At 44.1% G+C, this 17,268-nt stretch overlaps 2 protein-coding genes and 1 long non-coding RNA gene across 3 annotated transcripts in view; 1 reads left to right on the top strand and 2 right to left on the bottom strand.

The window, feature by feature from the left end:
- hhat (hedgehog acyltransferase) overlaps nucleotides 1–857 on the bottom strand; it is a 67,937-nt gene extending 67,080 nt beyond the window's left edge. Inside the window, exon 1 of the mRNA XM_035532685.1 lies at nucleotides 828–857. The gene's annotated coding sequence lies outside the window, so the exon portion shown is untranslated. The remainder of the gene's footprint in view (nucleotides 1–827) is intronic.
- Nucleotides 657–16,858, top strand: acss1 (acyl-CoA synthetase short chain family member 1). Its single transcript, XM_026996172.2, has 14 exons — nucleotides 657–1,454; nucleotides 1,813–1,909; nucleotides 4,605–4,804; nucleotides 7,814–7,989; nucleotides 8,484–8,636; nucleotides 9,295–9,442; nucleotides 10,934–11,071; nucleotides 12,049–12,141; nucleotides 12,541–12,653; nucleotides 13,978–14,104; nucleotides 14,335–14,462; nucleotides 14,574–14,637; nucleotides 15,260–15,381; nucleotides 15,806–16,858. The coding sequence occupies exons 1-14, from the start codon at nucleotides 1,097–1,099 to the stop codon at nucleotides 15,968–15,970; spliced, it is 2,082 nt and encodes a 693-aa protein (XP_026851973.2). The 5' UTR covers nucleotides 657–1,096; the 3' UTR covers nucleotides 15,971–16,858.
- Nucleotides 12,618–14,315, bottom strand: LOC113568016. The gene is made up of 3 exons (XR_003409526.2): nucleotides 14,089–14,315; nucleotides 13,753–13,955; nucleotides 12,618–12,696 (listed from the first exon to the last, which is right to left on the bottom strand). It is a non-coding gene; the product is annotated as an uncharacterized LOC113568016 (long non-coding RNA).
- Nucleotides 16,859–17,268: the final 410 nt, after the last annotated feature.

The following is a 17,268-nucleotide window of genomic DNA, read 5'->3' as shown; positions in this document are numbered from 1 at the left end:
AGATCCCGCCCAGGCTGCACATGCTTCAGAAATTTCCTCTGGAAAACGTTTCAAGACACTCAAAACTGAGCACTACACCAAAGCCTCAGGCCATCTTAAAAACACGCAGTTGAAACCTCAACTGTAGCGCCGTGTATATTTATCCCTGATGTTACTTATGTATATTGTAAGATTTGTGATGTTGTTTTGTACCTTAAAGGTGAAAACCATTTTAAAAGTAAAAGTCCCACTTATACCCATATCAAATATCAAGGGTGGGTGGGGGTGAATTACTTAGATGTGTAGATATTAAAGCCACCTTCCAGAACTTGCAGATACCTAGGCTAACATTCCTGAAGTACTGAATAATGCACACATTAACTGATATAACAGTAGCATTTCACGTTATGAATGATGCACGTGTTAACTGATATAATAACAGCATTTCATGTTATGAATGATGCACGTGTTAACTGATATAATAACAGCATTTCACGTTATGAATGATGCACGCGTTAACTTATATAGTAACAGTAGCATTTCACGTTATGCATCAGCGTTCATGTGGTTTTCCCCGCGCGATCTGTTGATCTGAAAGTAAGGCGTCTTTCCCTAACACCCCCACCAGGCGGAAGCAGGAGTTTTTGCTTTTTTTTTCTTTTTTTTTTTTAAACGAATGCAATGTCAAGACGTGGCGCGTCTGGAAAAAGTGCTGGCCGTGAATACCGGCAGCAGTAGATGGACGAGGCTTTGACGTGGGCAAAACGACGCACGCGTCACGTGCTAACTTCTGCGCGTTACTAAACTTTGCGATGTCGCCACACTGATACACTAAATGGTGTACTTACGCTGAACTTCTCGTGCGTAGGGGTTTCAGGTGACGTTTCTGATCGCTAAACCCCGGTTACGAAACGCCAGTGTTGGTGCACTGCTTGAGGAAATGTCACGGGAAGCAGCAGTCGCACACTGACGAATTCAGTGATCTGACTGTACTATCTGCTAAAAGGCTCCCAGCGCCCAGCCGCCCGCCCGCGCGATCGCCCGCGCGCCGCTTGAGGAAGCTCCAGAAAGAGAAACAGACTCGTTTTCACACTAGCAGACTGCGTGCGGACTGAAGATGGCTGCACATATCAGTAAAAGCTTTCCAAACTTTCTGAACAGGGGACGTGCTGGGGCATCTTTTGTGAATAAGATACGCCACCAGCGAGCCGTCCTGACAGCCTCGCGCTGCTGTAGCAGGACTCTGTCCCGCACCAGCGCCTCCCAGCAGGACTGCGCTCCACACTGGAGCGCGCAGCTCGCGGGGAAGTCCTACACGGAGCTGCACGAGCTGTCAGTAAGGGAGCCAGAAGCGTTCTGGGGGTCCGTGGCCAGGGAGAGGTTGGCATGGAGCAGGCACTTCGAACGCGTGGCAGACTGCGACCTCTCCACGGGGAGAATCCACTGGTTTGTCGGCGGCCAGTTGAATGTTTCTGGTAACAAACCATCGATGCCAAACACCAATTTCTGTTTAACACAACCGACAGCCCTTTAACTGTTCGACGTTCCTGCAAATGTAATCGTACTTTTTACGCCTGTATTTTGCCTTTTCTGTAACTTTTTAAAAAATCTCTCATCCTAGGGTGAGTACATCCCAGAGTACTGGGAGTAAATCCCAGTATGTATTGGGCCAAATATAACCTATTACTTAAGCGTCTAAGAAAGTCATTTTGTTGGTGTAATCATCAGGGTGTGGGTGTGTGTATGTATGTATGTCTGTGTGTGTGTGTGTGTGTGTGTGTGTGTGTGTGTGTGTGTGTGTGTGTGTGTGTGTGTGTGTAATTTGACTGACAGTGAACTGTCTAGATGTGCATGTGGCGAAGGACCCTGACCGAGTGGCGTTACTCTGGGAGAAGGATGAGCCTGGCACCGAGGAGCAGGTCACATACAGGTCGGAGCAGAAATTCACGCCAGTGACCATGTTTGTGAAGAGTCTAGAAACTCCCACTCTTACCTCACATTTATTATTTTACACAGAGTAACAGTGAAGACAAAAAGTTACAAAACAACATTTTCCGGAATTATAAAGGTATCAGAATTGTTCATCAAATGAAAACAAAAAACAAAAACCTTCATATGCCTTGATGACATCCCTGCCCACGCTTGGAGTTCTCTCAGCTAGCGTCATGAGGTTGCCATCTAGATTGCTGTAGCCAACACTTCTGAAGTTCCCGCCTGTGCAGAGTACGGTTTGCCAAGACACTAAAGTCCTGAATGAAAACAGCTGTTGGTGGGCATTAAAAGTGTTTTTATCTAAATGTTTTTAGATAGAAGATAAAGCATACATGGGCACCAACTAAGGTACTTACATTTGTTTTGTGAACAGATGTATGTATAAGCCTGCAGAGTGCCAGTTCTTCCTTCAGACAGGCAGCTGCCATTTCTGTCCAGCACTGCGGGTCCCTTCAGTGAAGGGAGGCTGAACACTAAATCAGCCGTCAGAGATAAACTGTGTTTAAAGAAATGGGAGAGGTGGAGATTTGATGAAACTGAATGCAAATGACATTTTTATTGCAATAAGTAGCGGTTGGAGTAGACCACACAAGGGGGGGTTAAATACCCCTTCCCTTGATGTTTAACCCCAGGGGTTAAATGCCCCCGGAATGTCACCTCATTTCCTTATACACACTTACCTTTGATGTTATTAGCCTCAGTCTGCTGAATGTGTATTCTAATACAACTCATTTGACTACTTTATTCTATTAAAATGAATCAGAACTGATCATACTGCATGTTGTGGTAAAAGCCTTTTTATAAAAAGAGTCCTGGAAAAGGCCATTTATTTTTTACAATAATAGTTTTTTGAAGTAATTATGCAAAAGTCCTGCTATGTTTGTTTATAGCTGCAAAGTAGTGGATTATGTAAGTAACTAATTTTTAAAACTAGTAATTAGTAATTAAAACAAACCTTTTTTCAGGTTTTAATAAATAGTGGATCCTTTGTAATTGTTACAAGGGAACACATTTTAACACAAATGGTAATTTTGCATATATTTGCATGTCTGAATCGTAATTAGGATTACTATGGCTTGTAAAATTCCAAACTTTAATAGGAAAAAAACTCAGATGTTGTGGCCTTAATCAGACATACTTGATTAGACTTACTTGGTCAGACATACTCTTTCATGTATATCTGCTGAACGAATGTGTTTGACCTGAATACCTCAGAAGGTCGAAGTAACGTTCCTTCAGTGATGTTGCCATGCGAGTCTAGTTTTGCCAGGGGTCTCTGGGTTCTTGAAAAGCACTGTATAAATTCTTTGTATTATCGCAATGTTCTCCACTGAACTGTCAAACTGCAGACGCTGTAATAAAGATGCCTGACACACATTCAGTCATAGCTAATCTGCCTGGCCTGTATTTCCATTCATCTGCCAGAAACTGAAGTAAGAAAAATTATTTTAAGCTGCATAGTAATTTTTTTGCGGTCTCCACGCCCCTCTAATGGCAGTCGTGGAATTGTCACAAGCTGACAAAATACCAGCCAGCAGTGGTGGGCTACTCTTAACACTCCGGGTCTGCTTGGAAACTAAGCAAAGTTGTGAATGATTGACCACATTTCTGTTACTGTACAAGAGGAAAGCATTGTGTGACACTGGTCAACAACCGGTGCTTTGAGAAGAAAACACTGCTAAAAGAATTAAGACTCAGACAGTAATGACCAACTCATAGTTGTGAAGACTATAAAGACTCAGACAGTAGTGAGGACTCTCTGAACGGTTCTCTGGCCTTGTTCGTAGCCTGAACATGAAAGATGACTTCGTTACAACACATGAAGGGAAAGCAACCTGTCACAGCATTTGACAATCAGCGGAGGACCAGAGTGATAGATCTCTGAGCAGAGTGGTGACTAACGCCTTTTAAAGTGACGTTTACCAACATCCCTGTTTGTATTGGGTATTCATGCTCTACTCAGTGGAATTCCCAGCATATTTTGCCAAATTTCAGACAGCTCAGAAACGACTGAGGGATGTTTGGTAAAGTCAGGGTCAGCATAAAAACATCCTAAGGACCACAGTTCCAAACTTATTGACAGTGCATAAATGACTGGATTTTTATGTAGTCATGGTGTGCATTTAGTGCATGTCCTGTTTTTAAATTAAACTGTTTAGTTTGATCAAATCTTGGGAAGAGTGTTGCAGTACAAGTCTCTCTGTCTTAAATATTGGCATCTGAGTCATGCATTTGTATGTGGCATATATTTACACTTACATAAAGTGCACCAACCATTTTAAACTTTTAGGAGGAGATTTTATTGTATGGTTTTAAGATTCCCACAGATGTGAGGTTTTTAATTTATTTTTGTTTGATTGTAAATAAGATGTTCTTAACATTGTGACAGAAATTAGCCATCTTTGTTATGTTAAATCAACTGTGCTAATGTTGCAGTAATAGGAACGTTCAAAACAACACAACTATTTTGTCAGTTTACATATAAAACTTGTAAATTGGCTGAATGAAGGCACACGTATGTTTTAAATTATTAAAATTAATTTCTCTAAGGCAATCTTTCAGAGTTATAGGAAACTGAACATGTTTGAGTCAGTAATCCAGTATGAGATGTCCTGGTTCTCCCTTCTTCTCAGAGAGCTGTTGGAGACCACCTGCCGGCTAGCTAACACCTTAAAGGCTCACGACGTGGGGAAGGGGGACCGCGTGGCCATCTACATGCCTGTCTCGCCCATGGCAGTCGCTGCCATGTTGGCGTGCGCTCGCATTGGCGCCGTGCACACCGTGGTGTTCGCCGGCTTCAGCTCTGAGGCCCTGGCCGGAAGGATCCAGGATGGTGAGTGAGAGAAACCCTCCAACAGCCAGATCAGTGGGCGGGGCCTGATTCGGATTAACCTGACAGTTAACGTGAACAGGAAGACTGATGTGTTGCCTCTCAGTAAAACAGAACACCACGTGTCCAGCTCAGACATCAGCAGGTGTGTAGCTGCAACAGGGTGGTTACAACCAAAACACACGTGCCTCAGTTAGACCGCTAAAGAGCTGCTAACATCCCCACAACACACAACATCTATGCAAAAAAACACTGCACAGACCGAACCTTCTGATCCGCTGGTAATGTTGTTTAAAATGTATTTTTAAACCGTGGAGAAAAAAGGGGAAAACAAATGATGTAGAACACCTGTATTTGAAAAGTACATTATTAAAAGGTTGTGAAAGGTTATTTTTAGCAGTACGGTAAATTGATCCACACGTTGGGTGTGAATGAGAGTGGTAATATGAGACAGAATTTCCTGAGCTCATTCTTTTATGTAGCTTACCAATCTGTCCCGTGCTCTGTCTCATAACTACCAGTATGTTTTCTGTTGATAACAATGCAGCTATCTCAATAGTTGCTGACCTTCCTGTGTTCTAGCAGATAAGGATGGCAAGGGCGTAGCTCCAGGCTTGTCACATGCTCGCCGTGGTCCCCTTTCACTGGAACTGCTGGGGGACACATGATGTCCACGTGACCCCTTTGTGCAACACCATAAACTAACTTACAGGCGGTTAGACAAAGCCTGCACATAACTGGAAACTCGTGTGTGTGAATGTTTAACTGAGAGCTAAAGTTGTAGATCCAGTCTCTTCCAGACCGGAAGGTGTGTGTTCAAGTTCAAGTTCAAGTTCGGTTTATTCTCACATACATAGTCATACACAGTATAACTCGCAGTGAAATGGTGGAGAGTGCTCTGTCCAAACTGAGGAAGAGAACCAGGGGTGCATAGAGAAAAATATATATATATACAGATAAATATATATATTCTATGTATGTACAAAAATATATTAACAATGTATGTACAATATATGTATATTATTATATACACAATACAATGTATATGGTTGGGTATATATATGTACACAATCTACAGAATGTACAGATCCATTTTGTATAATAACATATCTACAGTTGTTGTGTAACAAGGTAATTGAGTATAAATCTATATATACAGATGTACAGATATACAGTTATGTTACATGGTGGTGGTGGTCTCCACAGTTTATCAGTTTCCCTGATTCAGGGCCCGAATGGCCTGTGGGAAGAAGCTCCTCTTCAGCCTCTCTGTCTTGGTCTTCAGGGAGTGGAAGCGCCTCCCTGACATCAACAGAGAGAAGAGCCTATTGTTGGGATGGGTGGGGTCCTTCACAATTCTCCTGGCCTTGGTCTGGCACCACTTGTAGTAGATGGTCTGCAGGTCAGGAAGTTCCGTGTGAGTGATGCGCTCTGCTGAACGCACTACCCTTTGGAGTGCTCGTCTGTCCTGCTTGGTGCTATTCCCAAACTAGACTGTGATGTTCCCCGTGAGGATGCTCTCGATAGTGCAGGTGTAGAAGTTCTGCAGTACTTTGGAGGGCAATCTGAAGTCTCTTAGGCGTCTGAGGTGGTAAAGACGCTGACGAGCCTTCTTTGCCAGGGAGTTGGTATGGCGGGACCAAGACAGGTCCTGCGAGATGTGAACTCCAAGGTACCTGAAACTATCTACTCTCTCCACCGTGGTTCCACTGATCCTCACAGGTTGGTAGTGCCACTCCTGCTGCAATCCACGATCAGCTCCTTTGTCTTACTGACGTTTAGGAGGAGATTATTTTCCTGGCACCAGTTTTCCAGGTGTTTAATCTCCTCCAGGTAGGCCCTCTCGTCGTTGTCCGAGATCAGACCCATGACAACGGTGTCGTCAGCAAACTTGACAATGATGGTGGAGCTGGAAGTGGCTGTGCAGTGTGTGTGTGTGTGTGTGTGTGTGTACACACCATACTGAAGTTAAAGTTGTGGATATATTTCAGTAGCATTATTTAGATACAGTAATACATGTCAATGGAAATCCCCACAAAGATTTCCCACAAAGACAAGAATCTCTGCATGTGCGTATATGTGCTACATTTGGAAGCCAGTACTGAGAACCTTCAGATAGGAAAAGGCAGGTCTTATGAATCTCCCAGACGCCTTCATCAATGGCGAAAGGGTTCCACTCCTGCCAGACACCACTGGAATGATGTTGATGGAAAAATCCTGCAAATTCAAGGACAGCTAAAGTACATAAAACGTAGACCGAGTCACACGCTAGTCATCATGACATCAGAGCAAGACGCAGCCTCCATTGTTCCACAAGAGTCAGTTATGATGTCGCACTCTTATGACTTCACAATAGGTCGCAACCTCGACATTCCACTCGCTAATTTCGGAGCTCTGATGATCTGTGTTATGCGGCATTCCTGGCACTACAACGCCTCGGTAAAGCGGTCCCAAGTCTGAGGGCCACTGCCCCTCCACTGCAGGAAAACCCCTGGAAAAACAGAGCTGTCCCACCCAGAATGCACTGCTCAGAATTCTGTGTCTTTTCAAATCCATTTTGAATTGAGATATTGAGCGAAAGTTTTTTGTTTTTTTTTTCTCCTGATATTTACATTTATCTGACACTTTTATCCAAAACAACTTACAATTCTGACTGAGCACAACTTGAGGGTTAAGGGTCTTGTTCAGGGGTCCAACAGTGGCAACCTAGCAGTGGTGGGACTTGAACCAGCAATGTTCTAATCACAAGTCAAGTACCTTCACCACTGAGCTCCCACTGTGTCTGATATATATTAAAAATAGCCTGAATTCATCTGAGCAACTTTTTAAAATAAGCATAATTTTGTTATTAGATAGGATTTCCAACTCGTTTTAGAACAAATCTATTCCAGTATCAGTTTATACTTATAACACACTTTTACAAGCAGCTCAATATCTGCTGCGGTGGTGTCAGTGAACGTCTGTCCAGTTCATTCTCTCTCGTCTCTCCCTACATACACCCCCTGCACACAGCCCAGTGTAAAGTGGTGATCACATGTAACCAGGCTGTGAGGGGAGGGCGGCTCATCAACCTAAAAGCCACGGTCGACGCGGCGGTGGAGAGCTGTCCCTCGGTGCAGCGCGTCCTAGTGGCCAGGAGGACTGATCACCCCATTCCCATGGGGAAGCTGGACATGTCCCTAGAGGAGGTGAGGACAGCCTGAGCCAGAACGCTGCCATTTCACACAGTGAAAGCAGACGTTGGTTAGCAGGACGAACAGGGTGTTGCGAGCTGTGCAGTAGTCTAAGAACACACAGCCTTCTGCCCTTGGTCATTTCTAGATGGTTCTTTAAAGTGAACTTTATGGGTGACCTGTGGTTCCTTTTTAGGAAGCATCTATACTCTTACAATTGTTTAAGAACATGCAGTATATGTTAAATTTATGAGTTTATGATTTATGTTCTCAGTACCCCATGTTTTATTTTGGTCTTAGACATTTGTATTCGACTTAATCTCAATGTGTGTTAAAGTTCAATTTGTATCATCCCTGTCAGCTATAATTTGAAATGACTCGTGATATGAAATGATAGTGTTTACCATCATCTGTCATTCTGTCAGATCATATTCATCTTTCCCTCTCTGTCTCTCCTCCTCTACGCTGTTCCCATATCTGCTTTACTTCTCAATGTCTCTTCCCCCCAGGCCATGGCAGGCGCGTCTCCCGAGTGTGTCCCAGAGCCCATGGACAGTGAAGACATGCTCTTTCTTCTCTACACCTCGGGAAGCACGGGAAAGCCTAAAGGCATCGTGCACACGCAGGCTGGCTACCTCCTCTACGCCTCGGTCACCCACCAGGTGCTCCACCCTCCTTTCTAGTGGTCGGTACCTGGCGCAGTTGCCTGGGACTTGGACTACAGATGGGTGCTTTTTTTAAAGGATTTGAGAGGTGCCCGTCAGGAACATACATGATCTGGAGAGTGTGCACGTGTGCCTGCGCATGTTGGTGTGTGCACACCCGTATTGGTGTGTGTGCACGTGTGCATACACCTATTGGTGTGTGTGCGTGTGTGCATGCGTATATTGGTGTGTGTGCGTGTGTGCATGCGTGTATTGATGTGTGTGCGTGTGTGCATGCGTGTATTGGTGTGTGTGCGTGTGTGCATGCACGTATTAGTGTATGCGTGTGCATGCGCATATTGGTGTGTGTGTGCTTGTGTGTGCACGTGTATGTGTGTGTGTGTGTAGGTGTGTGTATCTGCAGAGTGTTGGTAGTGGGTTTCCTGGCACTGTGTACAATTTCAACAGTTCCTGGTATGTTCACTGTGTGTCCCATCCACAAACCTGCTGTGCAGTCTCCAATGGATCCCATCAAAACAGCATTTCAGCAGGCGAGCGGCGGTTAAACAGAGCATTCTGCTGCTGTTGTCGTGGGTTTGTTGGTCACCTCTCTGTAGGGAGTACCAGTGGCTGTGCTGCAGGGCAGCGTGTGTGACCCATGTGCATGTGTTTCCAGCATGTGTTTGACTGCTCACCGGGCGACGTGTTCGGCTGTGTGGCTGACGTCGGCTGGATCACGGGCCACAGTTACGTGGTGTATGGCCCCCTGTCCAATGGTGCCACTTCTGTCCTGTTCGAGAGCACGCCCATCTACCCCAACCCTGGTAAGACAGCCAATCTGATTATGGATCTCATAAGCAGAGTTTTTCAAAGATGTGAAAGATTATTGTCCTTCTCTTCTGCAGGGCAAATTTGACCTTATAGTTCAGTTTTATAACTGAGATATCCTACAACCTGATATAATTTTGCTAAACAAAGAATATTGCACACCATGTTATAATATCCAAGAAATGACTGCTATCAAACTTTTCCCAGACCTGCTTGGCTGGCCTTTCTCGAAGTGTTTAAGCTGCTATCTTCTCTAGAGTCCCTGTGTGTATGTTGTGATGTTACTGGAGTGATAATTGGAGGATATTGTTAAGTGCCTATCTCTGCCTTATCAAACGCCATCAGATTGGCTAATGCCCTCTAGCTGTGAAGCTCATTGGTCAGTCTCCATGCTAATCCAGCACAGTGGGCCTATCAGAAATGACGGCACCTAACTGCCAGCACACTAAACTCACATAGCTTGTGGATGGGTAAGTTCGGTTAAATGCAGATAAGCGCTGTAATTGTTGGAAGAGCAAAATGACGTCTTTGGCAGGTGAAATGCTTTATAACGGTTAGTGTTGATGAATGTTTAAAGATAGGGCTTTGCTGAGCTGCTTGTGTGGTTGGTGTAATATGGAATTACACTTTAAGCTCCATGAAGGGAAGGTGTTGGCAGAGAACATCGGAGCGGGTTTAAAGTACGTCATTTCCCTGTTCGCGCTGAGGCATTCAGGAAAACTTCCAAATGGGTGTAACTTCAAACAGTTTGTTGTATTACTGCATTACTGTGCTGCAGCTGCTGGGTTCTTGCCATAAACAGATGGTTATCTCTTTTACGGCCGTAATGATGTGTGACTCCGGACCATAAAAGCCTGGCTAATGTGGGCAGGCGTGCAGCAGGGATGCTATGAGTCAGTGCCCTCTGTGCAACCCCCATCACCACGCGCTGCTTCCTCAAGTCATGTGACTTTTTTATGTGGATTTGGGTATTATTGTTAACTATGCATGCCGTTAGTGTAGAATTCAGTACGTCACCGGTTTTGTGTTTGTTTCTTACTCTGTGTAAAGCCATTGTGTGAACAATTCAAGCTTTTAGATTGTACATGTTAATGACAATTAAAACACATTCTTACATTAGAATAAGATATTAATTTAATAAAAACTAATAGGTGTATTTGAGGTGTATTTTTTCGTGAGTGGTTAAGTGTGTGTGTGTGTGTGTGTGTGTGTTAGTAGGCTGCAGATCCCTGATCCTGTAGTGTTTAAGCTTGTGTGGCAGGTGTGAAAAGTGTGTGCTGTCTGGGGTGTACAGCAGGAGTGGAAGTGTGCCCTGCAGGCAGAAGCCAAACGCTCTCACACGGGTTCACACTCAGGGTTCACACTCGGGGTTCCACTCCACACCTAATTAGGTGTGCGTTGGGCAACTGGCCTTTCTGTGCATGGCACTAGACTGGTACTGGGATTAACCAGTGCAGAGGTTGCAGATTAACCAGTTCTGTATGTAGGTCGGTACTGGGAGACGGTGCAGCGGTTGCGGATTAACCAGTTCTACGGAGCGCCCACGGCCATCCGACTGCTGCTGAAGTATGAGGAGAGTTGGGTGAAGAAGTACGACAGGTCTTCCCTGAAGACCCTTGCCTCAGGTGAGATGACTCACACATCACAAGTCTACTGGCAGCTGTTCTGAGTGTTTCTTTCAAATTATATTATTAACTAATCTAATTGATCTATTAATAGTGTGTTTAAAAAAAAATTCTACTTGAAACTGTGGTAAAACAGTTACGGTGAGATTACGTTGCGATGGAAGCCATATCACTGGTGTATTAGTGGTGATCTGTAAGGAAAGGCCAGGCTTGGTGAACCTGCTCTTGGCGTCTTAGGAACATTGCTGGGATTTTAGTGAGGGTGGCCATGGGAACGTGGAGGTCTGAAACTAGGGCACTCTGATTAGGAACAGCACTGCTTTCCTTAGCATCGGGTCCATAAACATGGAACACTTTTTTTTTTTGTTGGGGGGCAAAAATCACTGAAGGGAAAAAAATATCACATGTTGTGTGTAAAACAAGTCTGGAAAGGAGCTGTGTGTTAAGACAAAATAATATGGACCCAAATACCACGCTGTGTCTGCATAGCTACCTGAGGTATGTGATGTGTTTGACCAAAATTATTTGTTTGCTAGATGGTGTAGATGCTGTGAATCATCAAAACGCCTTCGGAACTGAAGTGACTGTGATTGGTCACGATGCAAACAGCACACAATAATACACACAAACAAAAAACTCATTTGTTAAAGGTCTTATTTGCATATTATGGCCTTCTCTGATACCGGTATTGCAAAGGCCAATATTGCGATAATAATTAACAGACAATATATTGTACAGGCCTCCTGTGCGGTGGTTAGACAGTGGGGCAGCCTGTAAACCATCTGAGCCAGAAACGTGCACAGAAAAGAGGACATTTTAGCTAAAGGGTGAACTTCATCGTCCTCTCTATGTTCAACCCTATAACTGTGCTGTAATTATTACTGTGCTTACTTACGGCTAATCTCCTACATGCCCCCAAACTGTGAAATCTGGAACGACCTGTTATTTTCCTGCCTTCCTGCCATTTGCCTTTTCAGTGGGAGAACCCATTAATCATGAAGCGTGGGAGTGGTTCTACAATGTGGTGGGAGATGCACGGTGCCCCCTAGTGGACACTTGGTGGCAGACAGGTAACAATGCTAGGTTGAAGTTGGAGGACACACACTGATGACATTTGAGAGGCACGTTAACAACATAAAAAAAAACAACAACACAGAGTTAAGTTACAAATGTACACCATGACACTCTGGTTAAAGTAACACTGTACTAATATTGTCTGTCTAATAGATGCACATTGTAGACAATTACTGCGTTGTGATCTGTGTCTGTCTTTTTGTCAGATTTAGCAGTAATAGTGTGTAACCAGAATACCTCCACCCAGAATGTTCATGTTTCTAATGATGACTGAAACGAGTGCTGGCCGGCTTCCTGAAGCTAACCTGGCTCCGTCGGCACCAGATAGCGGAGGCGTGTTGGCCTGTCACAGGTATTATTGTGTGGCATCACGTTTCCTGTTTGGTCACCCACAGAGACTGGTGGGGTGTGCATTGCACCTCGCCCCGCAGAGGAGGGAGCAGAGATCCGGCCAGCTATGGCCATGAGACCTTTCTTTGGCATCCAGCTGGCTCTTATGGGAGAAAAGGTGACCTCTGTTCCTTTGAGGGCGTTGTTCAAGTCAAAGGGGGCTGTGAAGGAAATGGCAGATAAGACAGACTGTGAAAATCAGCGTTAGAGACAAAACCCTCTCGTGCCTGAGTCAGAGATTATGTTAACTGAGTTACTCCTTCACTTCTGAGTCAGAGATTACGTTAACTGAGTTACTCCTGCAGAGATTACGTTAACTGAGTTACTCCTTCACTTCTCTGAGTCAGAGATTACGTTAACTGAGTTACTCCTTCACTTCTCTGAGTCAGAGATTACGTTAACTGAGTTACTCCATTACTTCTGAGTCAGAGATTATGTTAACTGAGTTACTCCTGCAGAGATTACGTTAACTGAGTTACTCCTTCACTTCTCTGAGTCAGAGATTACGTTAACTGAGTTACTCCTTCACTTCTCTGAGTCAGAGATTAAGTTAACTGAGTTACTCCTTCACTTCTCTGAGTCAGAGATTACGTTAACTGAGTTACTCCTTCACTTCTCTGAGTCAGATTACGTTAACTGAGTTACTCCTTCACTTCACTGAGTCAGAGATTACATTAACTGAGTTACTCCTTCACTTCACTGAGTCAGATATTACGTTAACTGAGTTACTCCTTCACTTCACTGAGTCAGAGATTAAATTAACTGAGTTACTCCTTCACTTCTCTGAGTCAGAGATTACGTTATCTGTCAGCAAATCTTTGATACGTTATCAAATGTTTTACATCAGGTGAGGAGACTAACAAATATTTATTCATCTGTAATGTTTACTTTTAATCTTAAAGGAATTCAGAGAATTTTGTGAGGAGAGCCGTAGCGGATTCTCAGCTCCGGTGTGTCTGACCTGCTGACAGCCATAGTTTCTGACTTTTCCTGCCTTTTACAAATTTGATACAGCTCACAATGGGTTGCCATGTTGAAACAGCTGTGAGCTGGGAAAACGATACTCTCCCCCCCTTCAAAAATCACTTCCTAATAATCATTTTGTTTCTTAATCATAAGTGCCTAAAGAGTTTTCAGTTCTCTAACAGTACACTTCACAGAACATGCATCCCGATGCTACACACATGCTGCCAGGAACTGAATGGTGATAGAAATACCTGAAAGTCTTCTCTGTGCACTTTGTGTGTTGTCCACACTCGAGTGCTCTCGTACAGTGCTGCAGGCATCTCCTGCTAGCCAGGGGCAAGCCAGAAGCCGAGAGAGTCATCTCCCTCCTCAGGACAGAGGTGCAGCAGTGTCCAGACTGGACCTTCCTAACTGAATGGGATGCGTTTTGGTTTGTAGCTCTCCTTAGCTTGAACTGTCATTTTTGGTGCCAACAGGGGCAGATGATAACAGGAAATGATGTCAGTGGAGCGCTGTGCATAAGCAAACCTTGGCCAGGAATGGCCAGGACCATATTTGGCGACCACCAGAGATTTGTGGAGGCGTACCTTAAGCCGTACCCTGGTGAGTGCTGCTAGCCTCCTGTGCTTTCTCAGTAACCTTCTGAAGTTCTCCTGAATAGACCAATCAGAGATCAGATTCAGCTTTGAAGCTTTACAGCTCGACTTTAAAATGTACGAGCATTTGTGAGTGTTAAAGGTTTGTGAGCATAACGTTTCGTTATTAAAGCTGGAAGCTGTAGCGACTGGAATAGTCAGACGGACTTCAGCGTGTGTGCCCATTTGCTCTGGTAGGGCACTATTTTACGGGCGACGGGGCGTATCGGACTGAGGATGGGTACTACCAGATCACTGGACGTATGGATGATGTCATCAACATCAGCGGTCATCGTCTGGGAACAGCTGAGATAGAAGATGCCTTGGTGTGCCCTTAACGAACCTTTTAACGAAAAATCTTTAATCAGCGCGTGAATAATCAGTGCATTGCAGTAATTGTTTTACATGTCTGATGGTCTGATGCTGTCCTGCTGCAGGACGAACACCCCGATGTTCCCGAAACTGCTGTGGTTGGCATTTCTCACGATATTAAAGGGGAAGGTTAGTCATAACACCATCTCCCTAAATGTACATTCACTTATTCTTTCATTCATCCATCCATTCATCCTCCACTCATCTGCTAATTTAGCCACTCTGTTGTTCACTCACGTATCCTGGGGCAGTCCGCCCTCTGTCCATGCACCCTGCAGAGAGATCTGAACTCTGAGTCTGTTTACAAACGTGGCGGTAAACAAGCTGTTATTACATGCTGATGGAGTTTCTGTCTAAAGGATGCGTCTGTACCTGGATATGAACTACCAGAGTCTGAAGATGTCACCTCTACCTTTCATATTGCTTTTGAGCAAGTTAAGGGAATCTTTGTCCTGTAAGAGCTCCATTTGGTTGGGGGCCACTACATTAGGTTCGTTTTGATCAGCTAGTGCCACCTAGTGACTGTTGTGGGGTACTGCACAATATAAACAATAGAATAGAAAAGAATAAAGGATCAGACTCTGTGTTGTTGTACAATGTACAATGAGATTGAGTTTGTGGCTCCCTTACAAGAGCACTATGAAGAAAAAAATCCATTGGACATGAATATCAAACTAAATATATAGCATTCATATTTATATATCTTCATATATAATATTTATATCTCAGACCCCTTCTTGTGTGTCATCAGTTCCGTTTGCGTTCGTGGTTCTGAAAGAGCACGCAGTGGGACAACAGGAAGCGGTGGTGGAGGACCTGAGACGTCTGGTGGCCACTAAGATTGCTAAATACGCCGTACCCGATCACTTCCTGGTACGTGCATGCATGACGTGGGTATCGCTTACGATCCCGCGGGATGGACACAGTGGGACCGTGCCCTGCTACAGTGTTAGAGAGACGTGGACAACCCTGCATGTTGGCCTGCGCATGGGGAATTCTCTGATTGTCACCTTTTGTTTTACGGCATTTCTTGGGAACTGTGTTGTTTTAGAATAATACCATGTTGTATATTAAATTCTTCCATCTAATTTAGTTAACAGTGAGTTTAAATAGTTTAAAGTTCTGTTTAAATCAGTGCTTAAAAGTATATGTATTATTGCGTTCCTTTAGTATAAAGTTAGTATTTATGCATGTGTTTGTATTGGAGAGGAGCAGATGTTGGCACTGAGGTCATGCAGGGGTGTCAACACTAACGTGGAGCGAGGTTTTGTCTGAGTGACCTGTGAATGTGTCTCAGGTGGTTAAACGTCTGCCGAAGACTCGGTCCGGAAAAATCATGAGGCGAATCCTGCGGAAGGTTGCCATGGAGCAGACGGACAGCCTCGGTGACGTGTCCACTTTGGATGACCCCTCCGTCGTCATGGAGATCATTCGGGCGTATAAACAGTCGGTCAGGGGGTGATGGGTGGGGATACAGACCATTCAAATGCAAGTCACGTGAAATCTGTGTAAACAAATATTGCATATTATGTTTGAGAGATTTAAAATGTGTGCTAGTCTGTGATTCCAACACTTCACTACAGTTACGGGAGGTGTTGGGAAGTGTCAAAAGAGAGTGTAAATTTCACAAGCATGAATCCTTGTTTCAGAAAAACCGCACGTCTTCGAGCAGTGCTGACACAGGCTGACCATCGCTAAGGTGAAAATCCAGTCTAAGGTCATAAAATGGTTTATCATTAGCTGATGAGTTGTGTCAGGGGAGTTCAAACACTGAACTCTGGAGGCGTGACGTGCTGAGCCTGGGTTTACATGTTGCATATGCAAAGACTTTTAGTCTGTGCAGACTTCGTGACGTCAGTAATGAAGTAGACGTCACTGAGCACATGGGAATCTTTAGGTAATAAAACAGGGAACATTAGAATCACTGTACATTTGCACACGCTCTCAGCTATGATCAGTAGTTAGAACTTTACTACATTGAAACAGGCAATAAAATAAATTTTAAATTAAGATTTGTTTTTTATTTTAATAACAACACAAATTGTGTACTATTAATCATGATCGTGTGGATACAGTTGTTCAAATGTTGTTTTAACAAAAGTCTTTTTATGAATTTAGAAGTATAGCGTCAGTATTTCCAGTGCGCTTGTTTTTGCACAACCACTTGTGCCTATACAACCTAAATGTGAATATAAGGATTTTTATATAATTACATATAGTTATGTATACAGATATGAATATTTCAACTACTTCCATATAAGACCTGGAACATCTAATGTGTGTAGCGTTATGCGTTTTAAAATGTACGATGCCACATTGACCATGTTCAATAAAACTTTCCTTGGCCTCACGGTGAGTACAGCGTGGTCTCGCTGGGGTGGCGGGCAGTAGGGGGCGCTGTTCTGCCTCTGCAAGGCTGAGCCCGTGCAGCGATGACGTGGGGACCGCTCCACGGGGGTCAGCGCGAGCGGCCTCTCGCGGGAGTAATACACATGCATAGCGCTTGTTTGAAGAATATAAATGAACAGCTACTGCGAGAATAAAAGCACACGAGATTACGGCCTGTGACCCGTTAAAGTGCAGATGGCAGCATGACAAGAAATACTTCGGCAAATCAGACATGTATGATTCATCGTTGTGGTGTTAACAGTCCAAAGTGTTTTGATTGATATTTAAGTTAAATCGTTAAAGTGATCGATGAAAAATAGCCCGTGCAGTCTACGTTTACCCTGAGCACGTGAGACGGCTGACCCAGATCCG

This window comes from Electrophorus electricus, chromosome 13 (genome assembly GCF_013358815.1).
Source record: "Electrophorus electricus isolate fEleEle1 chromosome 13, fEleEle1.pri, whole genome shotgun sequence".
NCBI classification, from domain to species: domain Eukaryota; kingdom Metazoa; phylum Chordata; class Actinopteri; order Gymnotiformes; family Gymnotidae; genus Electrophorus; species Electrophorus electricus.
Note: the sequence above shows the minus strand (reverse complement) of the source record. Positions and strands in the feature narration are given on the sequence as shown.